This window comes from Penicillium arizonense (assembly GCF_001773325.1).
Source record: "Penicillium arizonense strain CBS 141311 chromosome Unknown PENARI_contig009, whole genome shotgun sequence".
NCBI classification, from domain to species: Eukaryota; Fungi; Ascomycota; class Eurotiomycetes; order Eurotiales; family Aspergillaceae; genus Penicillium; species Penicillium arizonense.
In genome coordinates this window covers 41,759-62,853 of record NW_019173286.1, presented here as the reverse complement: position 1 = coordinate 62,853, position 21,095 = coordinate 41,759, and the positions used below count along the sequence as shown (strand labels likewise).

General features: G+C 49.3%; 11 protein-coding genes across 11 annotated transcripts; 3 read left to right on the top strand and 8 right to left on the bottom strand.

The window, feature by feature from the left end:
* Positions 1–152: 152 nt before the first annotated feature.
* On the bottom strand, positions 153–2,396 carry PENARI_c009G00453 (DNA polymerase epsilon noncatalytic subunit; the record flags this gene model as incomplete). Its single annotated transcript, XM_022631712.1, has 1 exon — positions 153–2,396. The coding sequence occupies one exon, from the start codon at positions 2,394–2,396 to the stop codon at positions 153–155; it is 2,244 nt and encodes a 747-aa protein (XP_022488262.1).
* Positions 2,397–2,783: 387 nt separating this feature from the next.
* On the top strand, positions 2,784–4,200 carry PENARI_c009G10933 (SHNi-TPR domain-containing protein; the record flags this gene model as incomplete). The annotated part of the gene is made up of 2 exons (XM_022632037.1): positions 2,784–3,872; positions 3,931–4,200. The coding sequence occupies 2 exons, from the start codon at positions 2,784–2,786 to the stop codon at positions 4,198–4,200; spliced, it is 1,359 nt and encodes a 452-aa protein (XP_022488080.1).
* Positions 4,201–4,418: 218 nt separating this feature from the next.
* PENARI_c009G12044 (yippee/mis18 family protein) lies at positions 4,419–5,099 on the bottom strand (the record flags this gene model as incomplete). The annotated part of the gene is made up of 1 exon (XM_022632068.1): positions 4,419–5,099. One exon carries the CDS (start codon positions 5,097–5,099, stop codon positions 4,419–4,421), a length of 681 nt encoding a protein of 226 aa, XP_022488196.1.
* A 182-nt stretch (positions 5,100–5,281) lies between these two features.
* PENARI_c009G06182 (ornithine decarboxylase antizyme) lies at positions 5,282–6,197 on the bottom strand (the record flags this gene model as incomplete). The annotated part of the gene is made up of 4 exons (XM_022631885.1): positions 5,282–5,498; positions 5,571–5,986; positions 6,041–6,125; positions 6,190–6,197. 4 exons carry the CDS (start codon positions 6,195–6,197, stop codon positions 5,282–5,284), a joined length of 726 nt encoding a protein of 241 aa, XP_022488076.1.
* Positions 6,198–6,804: 607 nt separating this feature from the next.
* On the bottom strand, positions 6,805–8,815 carry PENARI_c009G09765 (cleavage polyadenylation factor subunit MPE1; the record flags this gene model as incomplete). Its single annotated transcript, XM_022632001.1, has 4 exons — positions 6,805–8,090; positions 8,147–8,244; positions 8,296–8,593; positions 8,644–8,815. 4 exons carry the CDS (start codon positions 8,813–8,815, stop codon positions 6,805–6,807), a joined length of 1,854 nt encoding a protein of 617 aa, XP_022488226.1.
* Positions 8,816–9,933: 1,118 nt separating this feature from the next.
* PENARI_c009G04009 (imidazoleglycerol-phosphate synthase) lies at positions 9,934–11,717 on the bottom strand (the record flags this gene model as incomplete). Its single annotated transcript, XM_022631824.1, has 3 exons — positions 9,934–10,023; positions 10,076–11,518; positions 11,595–11,717. The coding sequence occupies 3 exons, from the start codon at positions 11,715–11,717 to the stop codon at positions 9,934–9,936; spliced, it is 1,656 nt and encodes a 551-aa protein (XP_022488414.1).
* Positions 11,718–12,103: 386 nt separating this feature from the next.
* Positions 12,104–13,507, bottom strand: PENARI_c009G08315 (deoxycytidine monophosphate deaminase; the record flags this gene model as incomplete). The annotated part of the gene is made up of 7 exons (XM_022631954.1): positions 12,104–12,163; positions 12,225–12,275; positions 12,323–12,378; positions 12,450–12,602; positions 12,675–13,036; positions 13,094–13,433; positions 13,486–13,507. The coding sequence occupies 7 exons, from the start codon at positions 13,505–13,507 to the stop codon at positions 12,104–12,106; spliced, it is 1,044 nt and encodes a 347-aa protein (XP_022488303.1).
* A 336-nt stretch (positions 13,508–13,843) lies between these two features.
* Positions 13,844–16,298, top strand: PENARI_c009G08878 (putative autophagy ubiquitin-activating enzyme ApgG; the record flags this gene model as incomplete). Its single annotated transcript, XM_022631969.1, has 8 exons — positions 13,844–14,034; positions 14,090–14,198; positions 14,252–14,704; positions 14,783–15,018; positions 15,082–15,226; positions 15,285–15,749; positions 15,803–16,165; positions 16,218–16,298. The coding sequence occupies 8 exons, from the start codon at positions 13,844–13,846 to the stop codon at positions 16,296–16,298; spliced, it is 2,043 nt and encodes a 680-aa protein (XP_022488171.1).
* Positions 16,299–16,356: 58 nt separating this feature from the next.
* Positions 16,357–17,504, bottom strand: PENARI_c009G02936 (RlmE family RNA methyltransferase; the record flags this gene model as incomplete). The annotated part of the gene is made up of 6 exons (XM_022631794.1): positions 16,357–16,401; positions 16,453–16,614; positions 16,666–17,076; positions 17,132–17,158; positions 17,218–17,268; positions 17,334–17,504. The coding sequence occupies 6 exons, from the start codon at positions 17,502–17,504 to the stop codon at positions 16,357–16,359; spliced, it is 867 nt and encodes a 288-aa protein (XP_022488250.1).
* A 236-nt stretch (positions 17,505–17,740) lies between these two features.
* On the bottom strand, positions 17,741–19,394 carry PENARI_c009G08892 (uncharacterized protein; the record flags this gene model as incomplete). The annotated part of the gene is made up of 3 exons (XM_022631971.1): positions 17,741–18,955; positions 19,015–19,305; positions 19,365–19,394. 3 exons carry the CDS (start codon positions 19,392–19,394, stop codon positions 17,741–17,743), a joined length of 1,536 nt encoding a protein of 511 aa, XP_022488161.1.
* A 321-nt stretch (positions 19,395–19,715) lies between these two features.
* PENARI_c009G01660 (OST3/OST6 family protein) lies at positions 19,716–20,903 on the top strand (the record flags this gene model as incomplete). Its single annotated transcript, XM_022631753.1, has 4 exons — positions 19,716–20,060; positions 20,115–20,212; positions 20,281–20,636; positions 20,722–20,903. The coding sequence occupies 4 exons, from the start codon at positions 19,716–19,718 to the stop codon at positions 20,901–20,903; spliced, it is 981 nt and encodes a 326-aa protein (XP_022488151.1).
* Positions 20,904–21,095: the final 192 nt, after the last annotated feature.

Here is a 21,095-nt window from a genome sequence, read left to right as displayed (position 1 = left end):
ACGTAAGAGCAACTTGGATGTTCTCTTCACGATGTATTCCTAGACTTCAATATGACATGCCATCTAAATTCATCTCTGTTCATGTGTAATTAATTTGTTGCTTCCGTTAAATATCGGTTGTGTTCGTGCAAAACAAGGGCTTCAAACATAGGTTAATAACGCTCTTCTCTAACCTTCCCTCGATTCCGCAGCACATCATACTCGACCCACCGGGCCATCGAAACACCGCCTTCAGGTACCAATCGTCCCGGATTCATGACATGGCAGCCCTCGTAGGTCATGCAAAATGGTGCAGCCTCGGGATCGGCCAATACCAATGCTGTTGGCAATGGATATAGTTGCAGGGCGGAGGCATGGTCCCATAAGACGGGGCGCAGTGGTAGTGGGAACGGAGAAACTGTCCCCTGGTCTAAGATTGTCTTGACGAGCCTGCGGGCCACCGACGTCCCAGGTGAAGCGGTCGTGGTTTTCACACTGTCTTGCTGGTCCATGTCGTTAGGATTCTCTGGCGTAATGAAGCCTGCATCGCCGGCAACACTGTTTGAGGGCTCATCCATGGCAACATCAGATTCTTCATTGTCGAGTGATGTGTTCACCGCGCTGCGTCTGAGTCTTCCTGAGATGTCATCACGAAAAATGGCGATATCATGCACTGGCCCGAACCACGTGAGGCGGGCCGGGTTGGAGGTCCAGATTGCGTCACCCCTAGGCTCAAGATTTTGTGCTTTGTCCAGCTCCGAGTTCGCTGTTGCAAATGCACGTCGGACTCGGGAGGTAAACAGGTCTGGAATGGGTTGGCGCGGTACCGTTGAGGCCGCACCAGCAGAGAATGCCGATGCCCAGGGGTCGTTATCACCTGGTACAAAGACAAAGGTCGAGTGCTGTAGCAATGCTGGGAAGTCGGATAAAACCAGCGCCAGTGAGTCGAAATACTCCTTGTATTCGATGCTTCCGGCTCGGCCCCCTCCACTAATGATAGCTCTTTGCACAAAGTTGCCAATCAAGACGAAAGCTTGTGGGCGTTCAGAGAGAGACAAGTCATTGTAGGTACTAAAGACCTTCTTTAAAGCATCCAGAGTCTTCATATTGTCGAGATTAACCTCGCTCATGACTGCGACTTTCAGGCGAGTGGTAGTTTCCGTGGCTTCCAGTTCGCTCCGTAGGCATTTTTCTTGGATTCTCCTCATACGTGCACCTTGTGCGCGTTCACTCCCTAGGCCGAGGAAATCGACCCATCCGAAGCCGCCACTGGAACCCAGTTGTCCACTATCGTGGCGGTTACTTGTTCCTAGCGAGATATCCCGTCGCTCACACGGGGGCCCGCAGATTGATATACCAACAAACCGGCCTCCAATCGCACCTCCAATTCCCGTGTTTCCGCCCAACGCCGCGCCTTTGACCATCTCCTCCTCTTCGTAGATGCCATCAACAAGTACAATCATGCCAGGCGCAAACCAAGCCCCATCTTCAGGTATCATCCGTGCATGGCTCAGATCCAGTGCCAAGCTTCCAGTCAGGTCCACTAGTGATAAATCTCCTGTTGGAGAAATGGAAAGCAGGCCTAGAATCAGATGCGAGGTCCCACTTCTGCCCAGCAAGTTCGCAATTGGCGTTAGTTTGTAGGATTGCCGTTGGGCGATATTAGATGATGCGCGTCGTAGTGAAGGGACGCCGGCAACACCCAAGGAACTTTGAAATGATTCATTTCGGAGCAGTCGCTGATATACAAGGTTGTATCTGTCTCGGAAAAGCGCAGTTTTGTGAGAAGGCGATGGAAACAACGACGGTTTCGACTTGATAGCTTCGAAATACTTCTTGTCCACATTATACGTCAAGCGCGGAAGATCGAAGGCGTCAATCACTTTGAGCCAATGTCTTGGATGGAGTGACAATTGCGAATCATCTTCGTCATTTGTTCCCTGGGAGTTATCTCCAGTGGTCTCCATCCGCCCATCATCCATACCAAGCGTAGATGCCTTTGAATTGTCATGCGTAGATTTCCCAGCAACGACTCTGCCACCACTCATACTGCCCTCTAGGGTCTGGAGTATAGTTTTTAGTGAGGCTCCTTTGCCCTCTTCGACAATCACGCCTCCTCCGGCTCTTTTCCATATCTTCGCAACCTCGTCCAGAACGCGCTCCGCCAGTCCCTCTTCGCGCCATCCTGAGCCGCAGTTCTTTCCCACAAATACTGCCAAGGTTTGAAGTGCGGAAGATGAAATTGTTAAATTGTGTTTGCGAGTAAATGTTCGAAAAGCCACTGGGCGCAGAGTCGAAGGCGGGAGTAGGATTGGCAAGATTGATGTTTTGGTAGGCGGCGCATTTGCTTTGTTCATTCGAAATGGACGTGCCGGTGTCCCAAACGCAGGTGAAGATGAAGGAATTGGGTCAACCATTTTGAAACGATCAGGATGTCGCGGCGTAGATGCATCCATCTTACTGGCAGACTAACAAAGAATGCAGTGGGATCTTATAATAAACGGGTGGCGAAGAAAGGAACCTTGATATTTTAGACAGGAAGAAACATTCAGATTGTTTGGCAGGGTTTGAAGTCATAGACGGGGGGAAGTGTGAGGAAGAAGGTCGCCAGAATTCAATTAAATTGAGACGCGTGACAAACGCGCCGCGCCCGAGCAAAGCTCTCCCTTCTCTCTTTTTGCCCACTTCCTCGGTTTACTTCTCTTTCTCCCGGGGACAATTCTTACTTGACTCCTTTCTTCCTTTCTCTCCTTTATTTCTTTATTTCCTTTATCATATACCCGGTTGTCTCTTCATTCTGCGCCATGACTGATACCCACCAACCTACTATGCAAGACCAGCCCGAGCTCTCTGCGCAAGAGCAGCGAGCCCAACTCGAGGACTTGATCGCACGAGCCGCCGCGAAAGATGCGACTAAAGATCACAACGCAGCTTCCGAGCTGTACTCTCAAGCTACCGAGCTGCAGGCCGAACTCAACGGCGAACTATCCCCAGAAAATGCCGACTTGCTCTATGCCTACGGAAAATCACTGTACAACGTGGCAGTGAGCAAAAGTGATGTGCTGGGATCCAAGGTAGCTGGCGAGCCTCAGCCGGTATCTAGCAACCCTCCAACAAAAGCTTCGTCTTCTGCTGGGTCTAAATCCACTGGTGAACATATCGTCAAAGATGCGATTACCAATTCGAAAACTCAGGGCTCGCCATCAAACCAGGCCACAAGCAAAGAGTCAGAACCCGCTGGATCCAAGCCGCTTTTCCAATTTACCGGAGACGAAAACTTTGTTGACTCCGATTCGGAGGATGAGGAAGATGGCGAGCAAGCTGACGAGGAGGATGACGACGATTTTGCCAACGCCTTTGAAGTTCTCGATCTGGCTCGTGTTCTGTACCTCAAAAAGTTGAGTGCTGCCGAGGAAAATGACGAAGGCAAAGGCAAATCTACAGCTATTTCTACGGATACCAAACATATCAAGGAACGACTTGCCGATACACACGATCTTCAGGCCGAAATCTCCTTGGAGGCCGAAAGATTTAGTGACGCAGTTGCCGATCTGAGAACTGTTCTCGAACTGAGGAATTCGCTATATTCACTTGAAGATCCTTCAGTCGCAGAGTGCCACTACAAGCTCTCTCTCGCCCTGGAGTTCGCGTCTGTTCAACAAGGAGGTGAGGAAGAAAGCGGTGTAAACGTAAACGAGAAGAACAAGGTTGATAAAGAGATGAGAAAGGAGGCTGCCACCCAGATGGAGCTTGCGATCCAAAGTTGCAAGGTCAGAATGGCCCAAGAAGAAAAGAAGCTTGGGGCCGACACAGACTTGGATGAGGACAAAGCAACTGCGACAAAGAGGAAGATCGCCAATGTTAAAGAGATCATTGCTGATATGGAGCAACGGGTAACTATGCCGCTCCCTTGACCGTCTTACCTGAAGTGTCAACTGACGAACAATGCAGCTTGTTGATCTGCTTCGGCCGCCTGTGTCTGTCGAACAAAACGATCAAGCCAATGAAGCTATGCTGAAAGGTATCCTGGGCCAGATTGTCGGCCAGTCAGCAACCGATCAGAAGGCGCAGCTTGAAGCGGCGAGCAAAGGAGCGACAGATTTGTCTGCCTTGGTCAAGCGGAAGCCCGCAAAACATGATTCTGCCACAAAGAGGCCTGCTGAAGAGCCTGCGGCCGATAATGGCTCGAAACGGTCCCGCGTCGATGATACCTCTTCTTGAATTGATTTGCCTCTGGAATTGCATCTCTAGGCACAAAATTTCCTGTGCTTTTATACATTCTAGCAACTACTTCAATTATCTAGGAGTTAATGAATATTCAATGAAACAAATGCGGCCTTCCAAGCTATATTAAGATATGCAAATATTCAAGGGTATCATATCACATTGTGCAATGACCACATCCTACCATAAGCTCTCGGTGATTTCTTCTCTCCACCTCATGACATTCCGAACATGGCAGGTCGACGTTCGATCTTACGACTTCGTCGACGTGTAGCGAGTCCAGGACTCCAGATGCCAGCGAACAAGTCCTCACACTCATCCTCATCCTGGCTGTCGAACTCGGCGTCTGTGGGGTCAGATTCGAGCCCTTCCGATTGGTGCTCTGATCGCATGGACGCATCAAGACCGGGCGGAGACTCCCAGCAGGCAGAGGTTGTGATTTTCTTGGTTTCCAGAATAAACTTGCCAACCTTGTATCTTTGTGATTCTTCCTCGGCTGCAACATACTTCCAGCCCAAAACACTGTCACAGAAGGCGCAGCTCACATCGCTGACTGTATGGGCACCTGTGACTAGCTGGCGAGGAACTGGGCGCTGTAATATCGTGTTGGGGAGAGAAGTTGTAGGCGAAGATGACGCGCTGACCGACACGGCCGTAGCTACAGGCTCCGCTGAGACGAGATATGCACGGCCATGGCGACCCGTAAACCCTTTGCTAATAATCTGGGAGGCAAAACAAAGGTGTGACGCGCACCCTGCACAGCGTAGGTAGGGAACATGTCCGTCCAGGTACTTCTCGGGCTTGCGGGATTTGAAGTCTGGAGGAAGCCCGTGAGTAGGAAATACGGTCGATGGGAGAAGGAATTTAGGAAAGTGGAGTTTGCGCTCCTTGGACATATTGAGGGAGAGGAGTGTAGTCAAGAGTCAAGAGTCAAGAGTCAACCTTGGAAGGGGGAGAAGCTGAGCTCATGTCTTATCTTATCTTATCCGGCTGGAAACGCGGGGAAAATGTCCATTCGCATTACAACTAAGAACTAGCCTTCAACATATCATATCATACTACAGAAACCATGCTACGGTTAGACTTCAGCGACCAAGAAGAGCCACTTGTCACTGATGGGGACTCCCTGGTCACCACTTGACATCCACGGTTCTAAGGTCGTAAGGCTGAATCCACACCACCCTAGACTTCGGACGAGCTCCATTGCATCAGTGCGTTCGGAGCGACCAACACACGCGACTATTTGTGAGCACCCAAATGTAGTCATATCGGCGAGCTCGAAAAGAGCGATTAGTCTGTGAGATGAAGGTTAGTGGACGATCTCACATTTCTGAAGCATGAACAACTAGAGTTCTCAAGGTACATACCCTGATTTGAGGCCTTGGTCAAGTGCACGGTCCTCGAAAAAGACGAAAAGGGTGCGCTCCCCGTTGTTCTCGGCCACGAATCCTCGATATATCGCATCGCCAGAGTAGTCCCAAACCTCAATCCATCGCTGGATTCGATCATGCCCTTGTCCGATTTGATTTGGGATATTTTGGAACACATCCATCCCCAGCGACTCCTGTCGCACGAAACTCCCCTCACCAAGGAATGTCGTAGACAGTTTGTCACAGAAGAGTCTCTCACACTCTTCCGGGATGGTATGTGTTGCCTCCCCTCTGAACTCTGGCCAGCCATTGCCGGGCCAGGTTCTTTCCGCGCTGGAAGCGGGGATATCGAGGGGAGGACTTAAAAGAGCTGATTTAGACCCTGAGGGGACCTCAGGGATACCACTGTACTCCTAAATTCGAGGGTTAGATATTGGCCCGTTGAAAAAGAAGTTGGAGGCCCTTACCGGCGCCCAGCGTAGTGCAGTAGTGGAAGCCGTGAACCTTGGAGGTCGACGATTCAACACTGTAGCAACTGGCGAGGACAGTGCTCTGGGATTCTTGGTCCAGAAACCGCTGCATTTGATTGCAATTACTACTGTGGTTACTCATGTACTTCGCCATGATAGTCGATGATTCCGATCGTTGTGGGTCTCTGGGGATTTGATAAACGGTCGATCAGGGTATTGAGACTGATCGGGAAGAGTACTGATGTAGAATGAGTAGAGAAGACACGGTGAAGACGGTTGATTTGATGAAAAGAAGTCGAGGATATGACTGAGCGAAGAGATCAGACGGTGTGGACAGGGGGACGAGCGTCTTTTTCAATTCGGTCACCTGACTCAACTCCTCATACATATGATCTCCATAACCCCCCATGTCTCTACATTTGGCATCAGACTCTCAGAGTACAAGTCTCTGGTTGCCATGTGGTGTTTCTCTGGTTAATACTGATTTGCAATGGGGATTTATTGTTAAAATTGTATTGAGACTATGTTAAAGTACACACTCCAGTTGTCCGCCATCTCTACCCGAAAGTCATCGCATACATAGAAAGTATGGAGGGGAGATACAAATGCCAGGAAATCAAAGAACGCCTCCAGAATGACACGCAAAGAAAAGAAATGAAGGGACAGAAATGAAGGAAAAATGAGGCCGCTCTAAATATGCATATACACAGTGCACCAGCGAAGGCCATAACGCCAAGTGACAAGTCGTAGTCGGCAACACTCTAAAGCTCCCGGTAATCACTAGGCCGTACTCTCCGGTTTCTAGCTTGGTGACGTTGCGGATTCACAGGCTGACGGAAATACGGTGAGTCCTCTTCCCTGGAGTACGGAGTACTGAAAGCTGTCCGTTGCTGGTTGGAGAAATTGTTCATGCCAGGACCTGGCCCTTGGAATCCGTTCTGGCCCATGGGGAACATAGACAATGAGGGATCTCCGTTGAACATGTTGGGAAACCCGTTGGGCATCCCACCATTGTTCTGGTCGCCGAACATACTGGGATTGAATTGCATGTTCATTGGGTTCCAACCGGGACCCATGCCGTTTGGAAAGCCAGTAGCGGACGCCATCGCCATCGGGTTCATGAATCCCATGGCATCGGCTCCAAATCCTGGACCGGATAATGGCATCATCGGCATGCCAGCCATTGGTCCAAAGCCGTTGAAGGGCATCTCTTGGTTGAAAGGGGCAGGAGGAACACCTGCCGCGTCCTCTTTGTTGCTATTATCCGGACCTTGGACATCTGATTGGTGATCTTCGGCCTTTTGTTTTTTCGCAGCATTACCCGGCTCAGAAAGTGCCGTTTCAGTAGCATTAGTGGGTTCATCCTCCGCTGGTCTCTTCTTTGACTGGGTGGGTGCAGGGTCTTGGGCTTGATTGGGTGGGCTTTGCTCTTTGTCGACTGAAGGGGCCTTAGATTCGGTTGTGGCTGCCTCTGAGAGAGGGGTTCCATCTGGGCCTGCAGGAAGTTTTTCCTTCTCCTTCTTTGCATCAGCCTTCTCTGCTTCATAGACCTTAATTTTGGATGCAGCTTCATCATCCGGGGTGAGGTTGTCAAGTAAGACCCCTTCCGTGGAACAACCGGGGCAAACAAAGTCACTTTCAATCAAGGCATTTGAGATACAGTCATTGCAATATGTTCTTTGACAACATGGGGTCTTTGTTGGCTCTAAGAACATTCTCTTGTCAATTGGGCATTCCAGGCCACGAGCTTGCAAAGCCTTGCTCTCCTCGACTGCTGCTGCCTCAGCTGCTGCCGCCGCCGAGGCCTTGGCCTTTTCTTGATACAACTCCCAGGCTGCCTTATCCGGTTTTGCAATCACAAAGTCACCATCAGCATTCACCATCACCCCTGTATTCCTCGCATCTTCGGTGGAGCCATCAGGGGCCAGAGATTCCGGTTTCTCAACTTTGGTTTGGAGTGAACGTGGGATGCCGGTCGATCGCTTGACTCGGTATTTGCCGTCGAATTTCGGATCGTTGTTGGTCGGGCACGCTTGGATCCAATGACCTGGATGGTGGTGTCAGCAGTCTGTAATAGTGGCACCTAAGTAGAGAAATGTTTACCTTTCTCTCTGCAACGGTAGCAAAGATACCCCGGCGGAGGAGGGTGGTCTGGTACGTTGACAGGCTTGCCTCTGCCACGGCCGAACACGGGTGTCGCGCTGGAAAAATGTCAGTGTCAATCCTAATCAAATGAATGTGCGAGCTCTTACTTGGCCATTTCCTGCTGTTGTTCCTGCCATTGACTAGCTTGTAAATTGAAAAGCGCATTGATCTTCTCTTCTTCGGTTTGAGCATTATTGAGTTCCAAGACATTGTTGTTCACGGATTGTCCCATCCCAGGTGTCGCTCTGTTCGTCAAAGGTTCGTTGCGGGGGGCACTGCGAGCATTGACTGGCATCTTTCCGGAGACATAACGAGCAGCACCGCCCTTACCAGGGCGTGCTGCAGGTAGTCTGCGAGCAATCACCGATGTGGACCGAGGGATGATTGTCGTGTCGTCATCATATTCTATTGAAAAGGGTCAGAAAGGGAGGGCAGATGGCGAAGGAGTAACGTACCCTCTCTGGTGTCCTCGTTGTAAATTGACAGCTCAAAGTCACTTCCGTCACCCAATCTACTTTGGCTGATAATCTCTCTTTTGAGTTCAAAGACCGAAATACCAGTGCCATCGAAGGTGACCCGTGAGGGTTCTTTCTGGGACTTGAACTTGAAATGAACGGACGATGACATTGTATTCAATTTTGTGGGGTGTGAGAAAGATGACTGTTGTATTAATCCCTGGGTTTAGAGCACCACCAGCTTGTATACTGAGCAAGAGGGGATGATAAAGAAAAAGGGTTTGTGCGATCGGAGTGTGGGGGATCACCAGTCGCAAGGAAAAAGCAGGGAAGAAAAGATATCTGCTTAATAGCAGACAAAGCACAAGTATTTAGGGAAACGGAATCAAAAACCGATAGACCTGTATCTATCGATTGGGGATGCTGGAGACAATGGATTGTGAATGAATCTTCTTGAATGCTGAATAGTGAGTGTTCAGGTCACTGCATACAAATGGAGATCAAGAAATTGAGGAATACAATTGTCGAAGCGACACTGGCGCTGAAGAAAAAAGGTGCATTCAAGAGAGATTTTGATGGTCTGTCCCGTCCTTCAAGTGATTCGCAGAGCCACCCCAACACCTTGACCTGTTATCAGACCAACTGGCAGGAGATCCTTGCAGACACCTTCTCCTATCAAAGGAATACCTGTTTATGAGCGATAAGCGTCGTGAATGTTAGACAACCGAAATCGGGATATTGCGGGTTCGTGGTTTCGATCACGTTTCGGGCAAGTCGGAAATACGGGGATGGGAAATCAAAGATCCAAAGGAAAGAAAGGAGCGGGAACAACACCCGAGACTGAGTCTTTGAAACTGGAAATAAAGGGCAGAGATGGTGCAAGAAAGAAGTTCGGTGACAACGGCTGGCGTCGACGGATAAGGAAGAGATGAAGTGGCAAGTGAGGAAAAGTCAGATGATCAAGTCCGTATTCACCGCCTTCCACGCCGCCTTGATTATGCAATGATAATCAGAGGGGCTTGCCTATTTAGGAAATTGCAGTATAACTGTACTCCGTATAATCTATATTCTTGCGTCACAGTTTCTTCGTTTTTTTCATACAACTGTATGGAGCCTAGTCTAGCTATATAATGGGATCATTTTCTCTTAATTTTTCACTATACATCTTAAGTTGATGGGCTTGGCCCTCATGATCTCTATTGTCGTAACAAAAGTGAAGAAAAACACTTTACACTCAGAAAGTATGCTGAGGAGGAAATAAAACACGATAACTAGCACGGTATCGACTCTTCAAATGTCAGCCTCAAATTGGCGAACTAAGAACCCCTCCGTTTGGAGGTGGTCTTTCACTTGAGTCACGGTAAATTCACCTCGGTGGAACTAGGACTGGTTAGAAACTCCATCACAAAGCGACATATAGATGCAAACTCACCATTCCAGCTCCTAGTGCTGCATCAGTGGTGGTTTTGTTGAAAACCTCGGCGAAGTGTGCAGGTACTCCGGCACCGCTCGAAGCGATGACAGGGATTTTGATCGCAGCTTTAACGTCATTGATCAATTCCAAATCAAATCCACTGTTGCTTCCATCCTTATCTATGCAGTTCAAGAGAATTTCGCCCGCACCCATGGCCTCAACAGCCCTGACAAGTTGTCGAACGTCCATGTCACGAGTTTCCCTGCCACCTTTGACAGTGCACTGGTACCAACAGTAGCTTTGTCCCGATGAGTTAGGAAATTTCGTCTTAAGTGTGTGGTGGTGGGTGTCCTCTGGCTTATCAACATAAACCCTCTTTGGATCGACGCTCACTACCACAGCTTGCTTGCCGTAGGCGTTGGATATCGTCTCAATGGCAGTCTCACCACTCAGCCTCTCACCAGCGTTGTAATAGTCTTCCGCAGCAAAGACAGCATCAGAACCGACGCTGACTTTGTCGGCACCAGACTTGAAATACATCGTTGCCACGTCCAAGGCAGGGACTCGTGTGCCATCGGTGTCAACGGTATCTTTGATTCCTCCGCCAATGGTCAGAGGCACAAAAACAGTTTCCGATGTCCGTCGCAGAATTTCAAGCATAGGCGTGTCAGCGATGGGGCAGTTCCGGAAAGAGGTAATGTTCAAAAAGGTAACTTCGTCTGCTCCCTGCTCGTAATATTTCTTAGCCATGTCGACAGGCTTTCCGAGGTTTCGCACGTGACCACTGGCATCTGCTCCATCTTTTTCGCGTACATCGTACTGATCGCCCTTGGTGACAACCAAGTCGCCGGCATCGTTCGTTCGAACATCAAGACAGGCAATAACCCGACGAGTGAGCCCATTTTCTTTGCCAGCAACCAGATCCTGTGAGAGGGACTGGAACTGGTCGCCATTCAAAAATGAGCGAATGGCGCGAAGGCCGGCCAAACCACTCTTCTCCGGGTGGAACTGTGTGCCAAAGATGTTGCCACGGCTGATAGCTCCAATAAACTCCTCTTCTCCATAGGTGGCCGTGGCCACGGACCAGCCTTCACTTTCCAGGGCACCCGGCTTGTAAGGAGCCGCATAAGAGTGGACGTAGTAGTACTTGCTAGTTGGCCTCAGGCCATAAAAGCTTTGCACCTTCGCGGTATCAGACCCAGTATTCATCGCCGAATTCCATCCAATGTGCGGAACACTCTTGGAACTATCGTTAAACTTTTGAATGCGAGTGGGAATCACGCCAAGTCCCGGGACGTCGCTGTCTTCCTCGGAGCCCTGGAAAAGGGCTTGCAGACCAACACAAATTCCCATGAAGGGCTTTCCAGCTTCAATATGCTGTCGGATGGGCTCTAAAAATCCACCTTTGTCCAATTGAGAGAGACAGTGGCCAAAGTGGCCAACACCGGGGAGGATCAGTTTCTTGAGTGTGATCTTGTTAGCAACCTCATGTTATGGCTAAGGCATGGGTAGAATCGCCATTGGCCAATTGACTAACATCTGCATTTTTCACATCCTCTGGTGATCTGACCCATTCAACCTCGTATCCAACTTGGTTGATCGCATTGACCAAAGAACGGATGTTTCCCGCAACGTAGTCCAGTAGGTGTACAGTAGGCATGGCTTCAATGTCTCAAACCACAAGGCTGAGGTAAAGCTGCAGGTAGAACGGATGATTGAAAGGGTTCAACTCCCGGAACAAAGAGTGGAAGAACATCTCCTTCGAGGGGCTGCTCGAGGGCCCCGCCAAAATTCGCGCGCTGAGTCATACTTTCTTTTTTCTGCCGGCTAAACTGATGCGATTAAAGGTACATCCCGGTACCTCCCCACTCTTCCTATCTATCACCTATCGCAGGTAAACTTAGGTACTTTTTATGTCCCGGCCCGATACAGATCCACTCTCAATACGTTCATTTGTCTGGGTACTCCTTTAGGTGATTTGTACTTTTGAAGCAAATCTTTGTCTATCTTTGCTTGAGCTGTGCAAGTCTTGCGCCACGTCTGGGGTCAGTTTCCATCTGTGGCTGGTCTGTCAAACTCCTGTAAATAAACGAGACCATTGGAGGGCTGTGATAGGGTCAGCTATACCACATAAATTCACTAGAGACTGGGTTTTAGGATTAGCTACCGGGTGAAATTGCCGTAGGCGAACACCTGCCTCTTGCAAGATGGCAGCACTCTGGATGGTCTTAGTTAAAGTGCAACACTGGCAGATAAAAAGCTTACATCTTTGTCCATGTTGTATCCTTGCGAGTAAACAACTTCAGATATGCCGACTTGGGCTATCTTAACAGTACATGTCAAGCAGGGGCATCTGTGATCAACAGTGAGATTTTCCTCGTAGGGCGCGTACCAAGCGTAAATTGAACGTACGTATCACAGTAAAGGATAGCGCCCTCTCGAATGCGCTCTCTGCCTGCTTCCAACAACGCGTTTTCTTCCGCGTGTAGGCAAAGGCATGTTGAGAGGCCAACTCCGCCTCCATCTCCGCGGTTGCACCGAGGGCCTAAATAGCGTGTCCAAGTCAGTGTGATGAACAATAAAATTATCAGTCACTTGGCTCGAGCCCCGATCATACATCCACCTTGGTTGCAGTTTTGGAGATGGCGCGGAGTTCCATTGTACCCAGTACTAATGACACGGCGTTCTCGAACCAGCACACATCCTACTCTTCTTTTCATGCAATTGCTTCTTTGGGCAGCCAGAGAGGCCAGCTGCATGAAATATTGATCCCAATTTGGTCGCAACCGCTCTTCATCGGCCAGGTCGAGAGTTTGTAGGGCCGAGTGTAGCTCTTCAAGGGATGACGATGAGTTGAACAAGCGTACTTGTGCTTTGTCGGTCAAGTAAACACGCCCAACATCCTTGTCGTACAAGTTATGGTCGTTCCAGAGAACAAACTTTTCGAGATCGGGCGGGTCTAGCTGTCTTCTCCAGCACCTTTTGGGTGACCCTGTCAGTCTCTAGGCTGAGATCATGAACAGTATTGCCACGAACCTGTCCGCAAATCGTTTCCATCGAAGGCTGACCGGTGCGTCAACGCTCACGAGTAAGAAGAATGGGCGCAACAGGAACCGATCTAGAGTATTTGCATCTGCAATATCTGTAGTGATCCAACGTTCTTGCCATCTTTTGGTAGCAAAGTCGAGGAGAATATCAGCATTCTCAAACATATGCTCTGGTTGGGCGTCCCCTTTCTTTCTGATCTCTGAAGCTTGTAGTCGCAGGTCATTCTCTGGCTCGGTGATCTGGGGCGGTTTGCTGGTAAGTTCAAGAAGCTGGAACCCTTGGTGTTGAATTAGGTACTCGGCAATCGCATGCTTTCCAGCACATATGCCTGACGATTCGTTAGTTCTTCGCACGGTGAGTTCCAGCGTGTATCTTCTCACCTCCACATAATCCAACGAGCATTTTTTTTTTCTTCTTCTTTCAGGTAGAGGGAGTAGAGAAAATAGAGTGTAAAGTAGAAAGTAGAAAGTAGAGGGGAAAGAAAAGAAAGAAACGCGAAAGTAGTGGGGCTGTTCAAGCCATGATCTTATCGAGCCTGATAGGAGAACGTTGGGTATCTACAAAGAATATCAAGGATCCATGATAATTCCAAGGACATATTGGGCAGTAGTCACCTGGGCATGGGATAGAGTCAGCTGACGAGGTCATGGTCCACGGGTATGTATAGATATAAGATTTATAGACCTTCCCCGCCCGCATTGACATCACCCATAACCTTTTTCCTCACTCTTGCTCAAGATGCAGTACACGCCATTTGCTTCCGATATTGAACTGCCCTTTTATACATCCCTGGCCTCCCACAAGATCAACCATGACAAGCTAGATGACTCCGCCCGGGCCGTGCTGGGCCTATATGAGATCCGCCCCTCGGATCCCGAGGCCGCATCATGTCGGATTCAAATACACGGAAATGCCCTCACTGGCAGCGAGTAAGATCGGGTGAAAGGTGTATCTCAACTTTCCCATCATTGACAAGTCACCTAGAGGACCCGCTGGCTATTACAGAGCCGAAGGCATGATCAAAAATGTCAACACAGTCGAAGAATATCGAAACATGGACAGGCCCCAGCTGCTTCACCAAGCTGGACAGACGGTAAGGATACGACTTACCAGCCTCTTGTTAACTTACTGATAGGGTTTTCCAAGGTTTGGGATGCAATCCATGACGGAACAATCTTCTCATGTCCGTCATTGCTGGCCAGCTTCATTATCGTGTCTTTTGCCGACCTCAAGAAATACAAATTTCATTACTGGTTTGCTTTTCCGGCAATCCACTCCGACCCCTCATGGATACCAGTGGAAACTGCTGGTCAAGTGTCCCAGCCACCCCAAAGCCAAAATATCGATTCTCTTAACGGGAGGTACCTATTCCCGCGTGAAAGCACTACCCTCGTGGAAGCCGTGGAGACTTGGTCCTATGCTGTGGATCATCGGCAAAGAGGGTTCTTTCTAGCTCGGAAGTCCAAAAAGGACAATGGCCATGCCTCCCCAGAAAATACTGATATCGAAGACACCGAGCTGGACAGCAACTGGCAAATAGCGTCACTTTCAGAATACGAAAATGGGTTCTTCAACGACACGGCCGCTGGAGACCGTTATGTATGTTTTGCAGACCCATCGAATTACGAACAGGCACCGGGGTGGATGTTACGGAATTTACTGGTTTTGGTCAGGCAGCGATGGGGCCTCAACCGAGTACAAATCCTACGGTATCGTGACGTGCACTCGAAACGTGAACAGGGCCGCAGCATGGTCATTCAACTGAGATCAAGCGAAAAACAAGAAGTTCAACCACCGAATGCATCGACCAAAGAACTTTCGCCGTTACCAAAGGTAACCGGATGGGAGCGCAACCCAGCAGGAAAGTTGTCAGGGAGAAATGTTAACCTCACGGATTACATGGATCCCAAAAGGTAGGCCACTCGCACGATGTTTCTCACCTCGTACTCGGCTAATGAGAATTATCACGCTTATAGATTGGCAGACCAGTCGGTCGATCTTAACCTCAAACTCATCAAGTGGCGAATTAGCCCGACGCTCAATCTTGAGAAAATCAAACACACCAAATGTCTTTTGCTCGGAGCTGGCACCCTAGGTAGTTATGTGTCTCGGAACTTGCTGGTATGTGGATCTCAACGGTCGTGCTTGGAAGTACTTGTCCTAACTATCGGTTGTTTAGGGCTGGGGTGTGAAGAAAATCACATTTGTCGACAATGGGTCCGTTTCATTTTCTAACCCTGTTCGGCAGCCTTTATTCAATTTCACGGATTGCTTGAATGGCGGGGCCCAAAAAGCACATAGAGCATCCGAAGCCCTGGCCGAAATTTATCCCGGAGTGGAATCCGAAGGCCATGCAGTGTCGGTACCTATGGCCGGTCACCCCATTGTGGACGAAAAAGCTACAAGGGACGACTTTGAAACACTTAGAAAGTTGATCGATGAGCACGACGCTATTTTTCTTCTCATGGACACACGGGAATCACGATGGCTACCAACCGTGATGGGCAAAGCCGCAGGGAAGATCGTCATGAATGCTGCCTTAGGGTTTGATACCTTCGTCGTCATGCGGCATGGCATGAATGGCGATAGCACATCATTTGAACTTGGATGCTATTTCTGCAACGATGTTGTTGCACCAGCCAACGTAAGACCGAAGGGGAGACCAAGTTGGTACAAAGCTGACCAAAATATACCTAGTCGATCAAGGACCAAACTCTCGACCAACAGTGTACAGTGACCCGTCCTGGAGTAGCCCCCATAGCATCTGCACTCCTCGTGGAGCTTTTAGTGTCACTTCTTCAGCACCCCCAAGGCGCCGCGGCACCAGCTCCGGTGGCTAAAAGCACCGAGAGGGATGACCATCCCCTGGGCATTGTACCCCATCAAATTCGAGGATTCCTATCCACATTCGAGAACTTATCCGTCACTGGCCAGAGTTACCAAAGCTGTAGTGCATGTTCGGAGAGAGTGATTAGTGCATATCGCGAGCATGGTTGGGATTTCGTGCGAAAAGCCCTAAATGAACCCGGCTACGTCGAGGAATTGAGTGGACTAAAAGAGGTCAGCAAAATTACCATCGAAAAGCACACTTGGAGACTGACACATAGAAAAGGTTCACGAGAAGGCGGAAGCAGCACTGGCGGATATTGAGTGGGATGAGGCATCTGACAATGAAGAGATCCAGATGCTCTAAGGAAAGTGTTTTCAAAGGTGATTTGCACATTATAAGACCCTGATACCCCACACTTAATTCATGGTTTTCGCTCCAGACCAACGAAAAATGCTTCTTTGGATTCCTGCCGATTGCTTTAGCTGAGCATGTTCAGATTGGACAAGGCAAACCTTACGCTGCGAGATGATTCGGGTTTTAGCCGATGGACCTTTTTGAATAGATCTCTCAATTGCTGCTCCAACTCTTTGTCCTCGGCGCCTTGGTAGAATTTGCAGACAAAATGACCGCCTGTTTTCAAAACCTCTGTGCTGAAGCGTAAAGCCGCGTGGCAGAGATCCTGTTTAATGTCAAGAAACGTCCAACCTCAACGTGTAGGGAGGTTTCATACCATACTGCCAGCATGATCCCTGAAATTGAGACCGCTGGTGTTCATCATCCTGTTATAGGGAGCACTTAGACTTCGTTTCCAGAATCCGGACGTCTGGTACCAGGGAGCAGACATATCGCTTAGAACCACATCCACCGTTCTTTCAAGTATTTTATCACTTCCACGGGTTTTTTCGTCAGGGTGTTCGGAATCTAAAGTCGGTTCCAAAAGACTAGCACTAGAATCGCCCTGAAGGCCGGGGTGGCGCGGTCTGCCTCGGTCGGGACTGCGGAGAAAGTCTCGAATGTAGGTTTGAATTTCGGGTGCGAGGAAATTGCCCTGGATTGTAGACACTCCTTTCGGTGGCTGGGCTGGGATGATATCGACACCGAGGACTCGACCGTGCGGTTGGGTGCGGTTTGCAGCCACCTTCTGGGATTAATTTCGAATGTCGACACCAACTACTCAAAATGGGGGCATAACGTACCTGGGACCATGAGCCTGGTGCATAGCCCTATACAATCCAATGAGATCAATTGCCAGTCCGAACCGGGAGATAAACGATTAGCATACCAAGTCAACAACTGTCTGCCCACCCTTGAAGATTCGATATTTCTCGTCAATCTAACCGCAGAGTCCGTGTCAGGGTATATGCTTTGAGAAAAGAGAATAAGATAAGTGCCGTTTACCTGCAATAATTTAAAAGCAGCTCTGCTTTTCAGCCCTTGCACTGCTGCTTCTCTCGTGAACTGATCCTTTTGCTGTCGAGCCTGCCAGCGCTTCGATGAGGCCTGTCTTGCCTGGTATAACGCACCAGGGCGACAAGCGTGCCGCCATGTGATTGGCAATAATGCAAACATGGCGTGAAGGTGGGGAGAGAAGTCCTCTGTGGTCCGAGATTCACAAGGAGCTTTTGCTTTCTGCCGGCAAAATAAAGTGGACCGCCAATGTCCCCGGCAAGAGTTTATTTATATACACGGGATATATTTGTAAATACCGTTCCATTGATTTCAAGAAACGGTCGAATTAAGCGCTAAAATGTGACTAAGCTGGCACAGGAATTGACAGAAAATGATTCCTATAAGTCCAATTGTCATCAGAATCGCTTGCGGTCCCGTTTCAACGGAGAAAATCCCATAGGTGCACCGAATCCAAGACCTCGTTGCAGTCGCTCGCCATTAGACGTGCTTGGTTGCTGCATACCACCTAACTTTGACGTACGACCAGCCCCTAGTGCAAGTTTGCGCCCAACTTTCTTGTTCTGACGAGGCTCTCCTTCATCATCATCATCCTCTTCCTCCATCAAACTTCGGTCTCGTGGACCACCGAGTTTGCGTTTTTTCGGCTTGACCTGCTCATGTTCACTAAGCTGTTCATCATCAGTATCAACGGGCAGCATCTGGCGATCCAGGCGGTTGGCTGGCTTCTTGAAATCCGAGACATCACGCGCCCTCGATTTCGCTGGTTTACTGATGGGGTTGCGGTCTTGAGTTGGAGACAATTGGCGCCGCAAGGCAGAACCAATGCGCTTGGGCTGACCAATGGGGTTTCCTTTGTCAAGTAGTTCATGTGTGGTATCGGCATCTTCACGCATGTCATCTTCGTCTGCCACTGAACTCAATGGGGAATCTGCCGGTGCACCTGTGCGGTTCAAGAAGGGAGTAATAGAGAATGCCGATTTGTCACCAGGTAAGGCCGAGTCTCTTTTCATCTTCTCTTGAACTCGAACGGCGCCAGGAGTTGCAATCGTGACCCCGACATGACCACTGGGTCCAGGGCGCTGGAGTGGGATAGTTCGAGAGCGTGGTTCCGAATCATCTCCTCTGTCCACTTTGCCGTTGCGTCGCTGCAATAATTCATTCTGAGCTTCCTGTAGCTTGTCCTTGGTCGATCGTAATTGCTGTTTTAGCGAATCAATCTTCCCTTCAAGTAATGCGCGCTGGCTGTCAAATTCTGAACTCTGTCGCCGTTTGTCTAGTTCTTGCTGTTGTTTTGCTCGCGATTCCCCCGCTAGTTCATTTCGTAACTCATCCACCCGTGCAGATAGTTTGGTTATCTCCGCTGTTTGCTGCGATCCCTTAGCCTGAGTGCGTTCGTGGGCATGTTTTTCGTTATCAAGTTGAATCTCCAGAGAATTCAGCTGCCGTTCCATCTTATTTTTCTCGGCAACCATAGCTTGATGTGATGAGCTTTCGGCCTTGAGCCGCTCCATTTCTGTTTGTAGGCCTGCAAGGTCTTTGGAAAGGCGAACCTTCTCAGCAAAGATTGCGTTGTAGCTGGTCGAAGTATGCTTCCAGCTGGCGAGCTCTTCCTGTTACTGTCAATGGGAAAAATTCCACGAGATTATCCAGCAAGAGGGTTGGAGCTTACTCTGAGTCGGTCTATCTCGCTCAACGAAGTTTGCGCGTGACGTTCCAAGCGATCAATTTCCCGGCAGGCTTCCTGAAGTTGAACACAGGCCTCGGAATCAGCGTTGGTGAACCGCAGGAGGTGTTCGTTCGCTTCATCCAACTGCGATCGGAGAGCTTCGTTTTCGAATTCTAAGAACAAGTGCTCCATGCGTCGCACGCGATCTCTCTCGCCTTCCAGAAGACGCGCAGAGTCTGACAGGCTTTTCTCATACTCCTTCTCCAGATGCACAGTCCTCATGGACATCTCGTACTACATAAACAAGTTAGCATTTCTCGAATGTCCTCTTGAGTTCATGGCATCCACCATACATCGACAGATGCTCCTTGAGCCATTGCCATGATGAGAATACCAGGGTAAGACAGAAAAAGATGAAGACAGAAATAAGAAGAATACGGCCAATTAAGCCCAATAAAGCTGAATAATTTATGTGTGGTGCTATACCAAAAGTAACGAGGTCCACGCAAGGGTAGACGCGTCAGGTGTTTTGGGGCGATTACCCCGATGTGACTTATGTAAGCTGTACCCCGTTACAGGTTGATAGTGGACACCTGGACTCAACTGCTCGACGTCTTCATTCATCGTGAATTGCAACCGAGAAATTCTCAATTGCAGTATAGATTCACCTTATATAAAGCTGTCCAGCTCCTTGTCATGTCAACATGAAGCTCTGGACGGCCCTTTTCCTGCTTCTTTCGGTCGTGTCCGGCGTACTGTCCGCAAAGTCAACCCCGGACAAGTTTGCAAGATATCAATCCCTGTCTCGCTCGGGGCCTGTCGATCTGGACAGCGCATCGTATGAGGAATTGACCTCAGAACCTCGAGATTATTTTGCTGTGGTTATTTTAACTGCCACAGATGCCCGTTTTGGCTGTCTTCTGTGCCGTGACTTCGAACCAGAATGGGATTTGATCGCCCGAAGCTGGAATAAGGGTACCAAGCCCGATGACCTCAAGGTAGTCTATGGAACACTTGACTTTGATAATGGAAAGGCAGTCTTCCAAAAGGTAGGCAATTTGACTGGAACCCATGGATCGTGCAACAGTGACTGACCCAAGCAGCTCATGCTCCAAACTGCGCCTGTGTTGCTTGTGTTCCCTCCAACCATCGGTCCATTTGCCAAGGTGGAAGGAGACCCTCTCCGATTTGATTTCACCGGGTATGTCTTTAAACTCTAAACTCTAGGTCCCTGGAATCTTTTCCCACTGACGTGTCCAACTTCAACAGCCCGATCTCAGCCGACCAGATCTATTCCTGGATTGAACGTCAACTTCCTGACGGCCCCAAGCCCCCTCTCGTTCGGCCTATTAACTACATGCGCATTGTGACAACTATTACCATCCTGATGGCTTCTGTCACCCTCTCTGCGGTACTGTACCCGTATGTGCTACCAATTGTGCAGAACCGGAACCTGTGGGCTGCAATCAGCCTGATCGCCATTCTGCTGTTTACGAGTGGTCAAATGTTCAATCACATTCGGAAGGTTCCATATGTTGCAGGTGATGGACGAGGTGGCATTAGCTACTTTGCCGGCGGTTTCCAGAATCAGTTCGGGATGGAGACCCAAATTGTGGCTGCTATCTGTAAGTGTGAATCCACAAGACTTGTTCTGTCTTCAATTTGGCCTCTCCGCGTGTGCAGCTTCATCGATTCTAACCGCTTCTCCAGATGCTGTCCTATCCTTCGCTACAATCGCACTTGCCCTGAAGGTTCCTCGCATGGAAGATGTCAAAGGTCAACAGCTAGCCGTCTTGATCTGGGCAGCCGTCCTTTTTGGAACATACAGCTTCCTTCTGAGTGTTTTCAAGGCTAAGAATGGCGGTTATCCATTCTATTTGCCTCCATTCTAGAGCCAACTCGATCAATAGTGCAGGATGGTGACTCCTGAAAACATATCCTTATTAGGTTGATTGCTGGCATCCCAATGTATTTCAACCAGTTCCTATGTCGACTGTTGTGGCCAATAGCTCCTGTCACCTCGTGGAAGAAAATGGTGATTTGTTGCACGGAGGTTTTCTTTTGCCATAGGGCTTTTTACACAT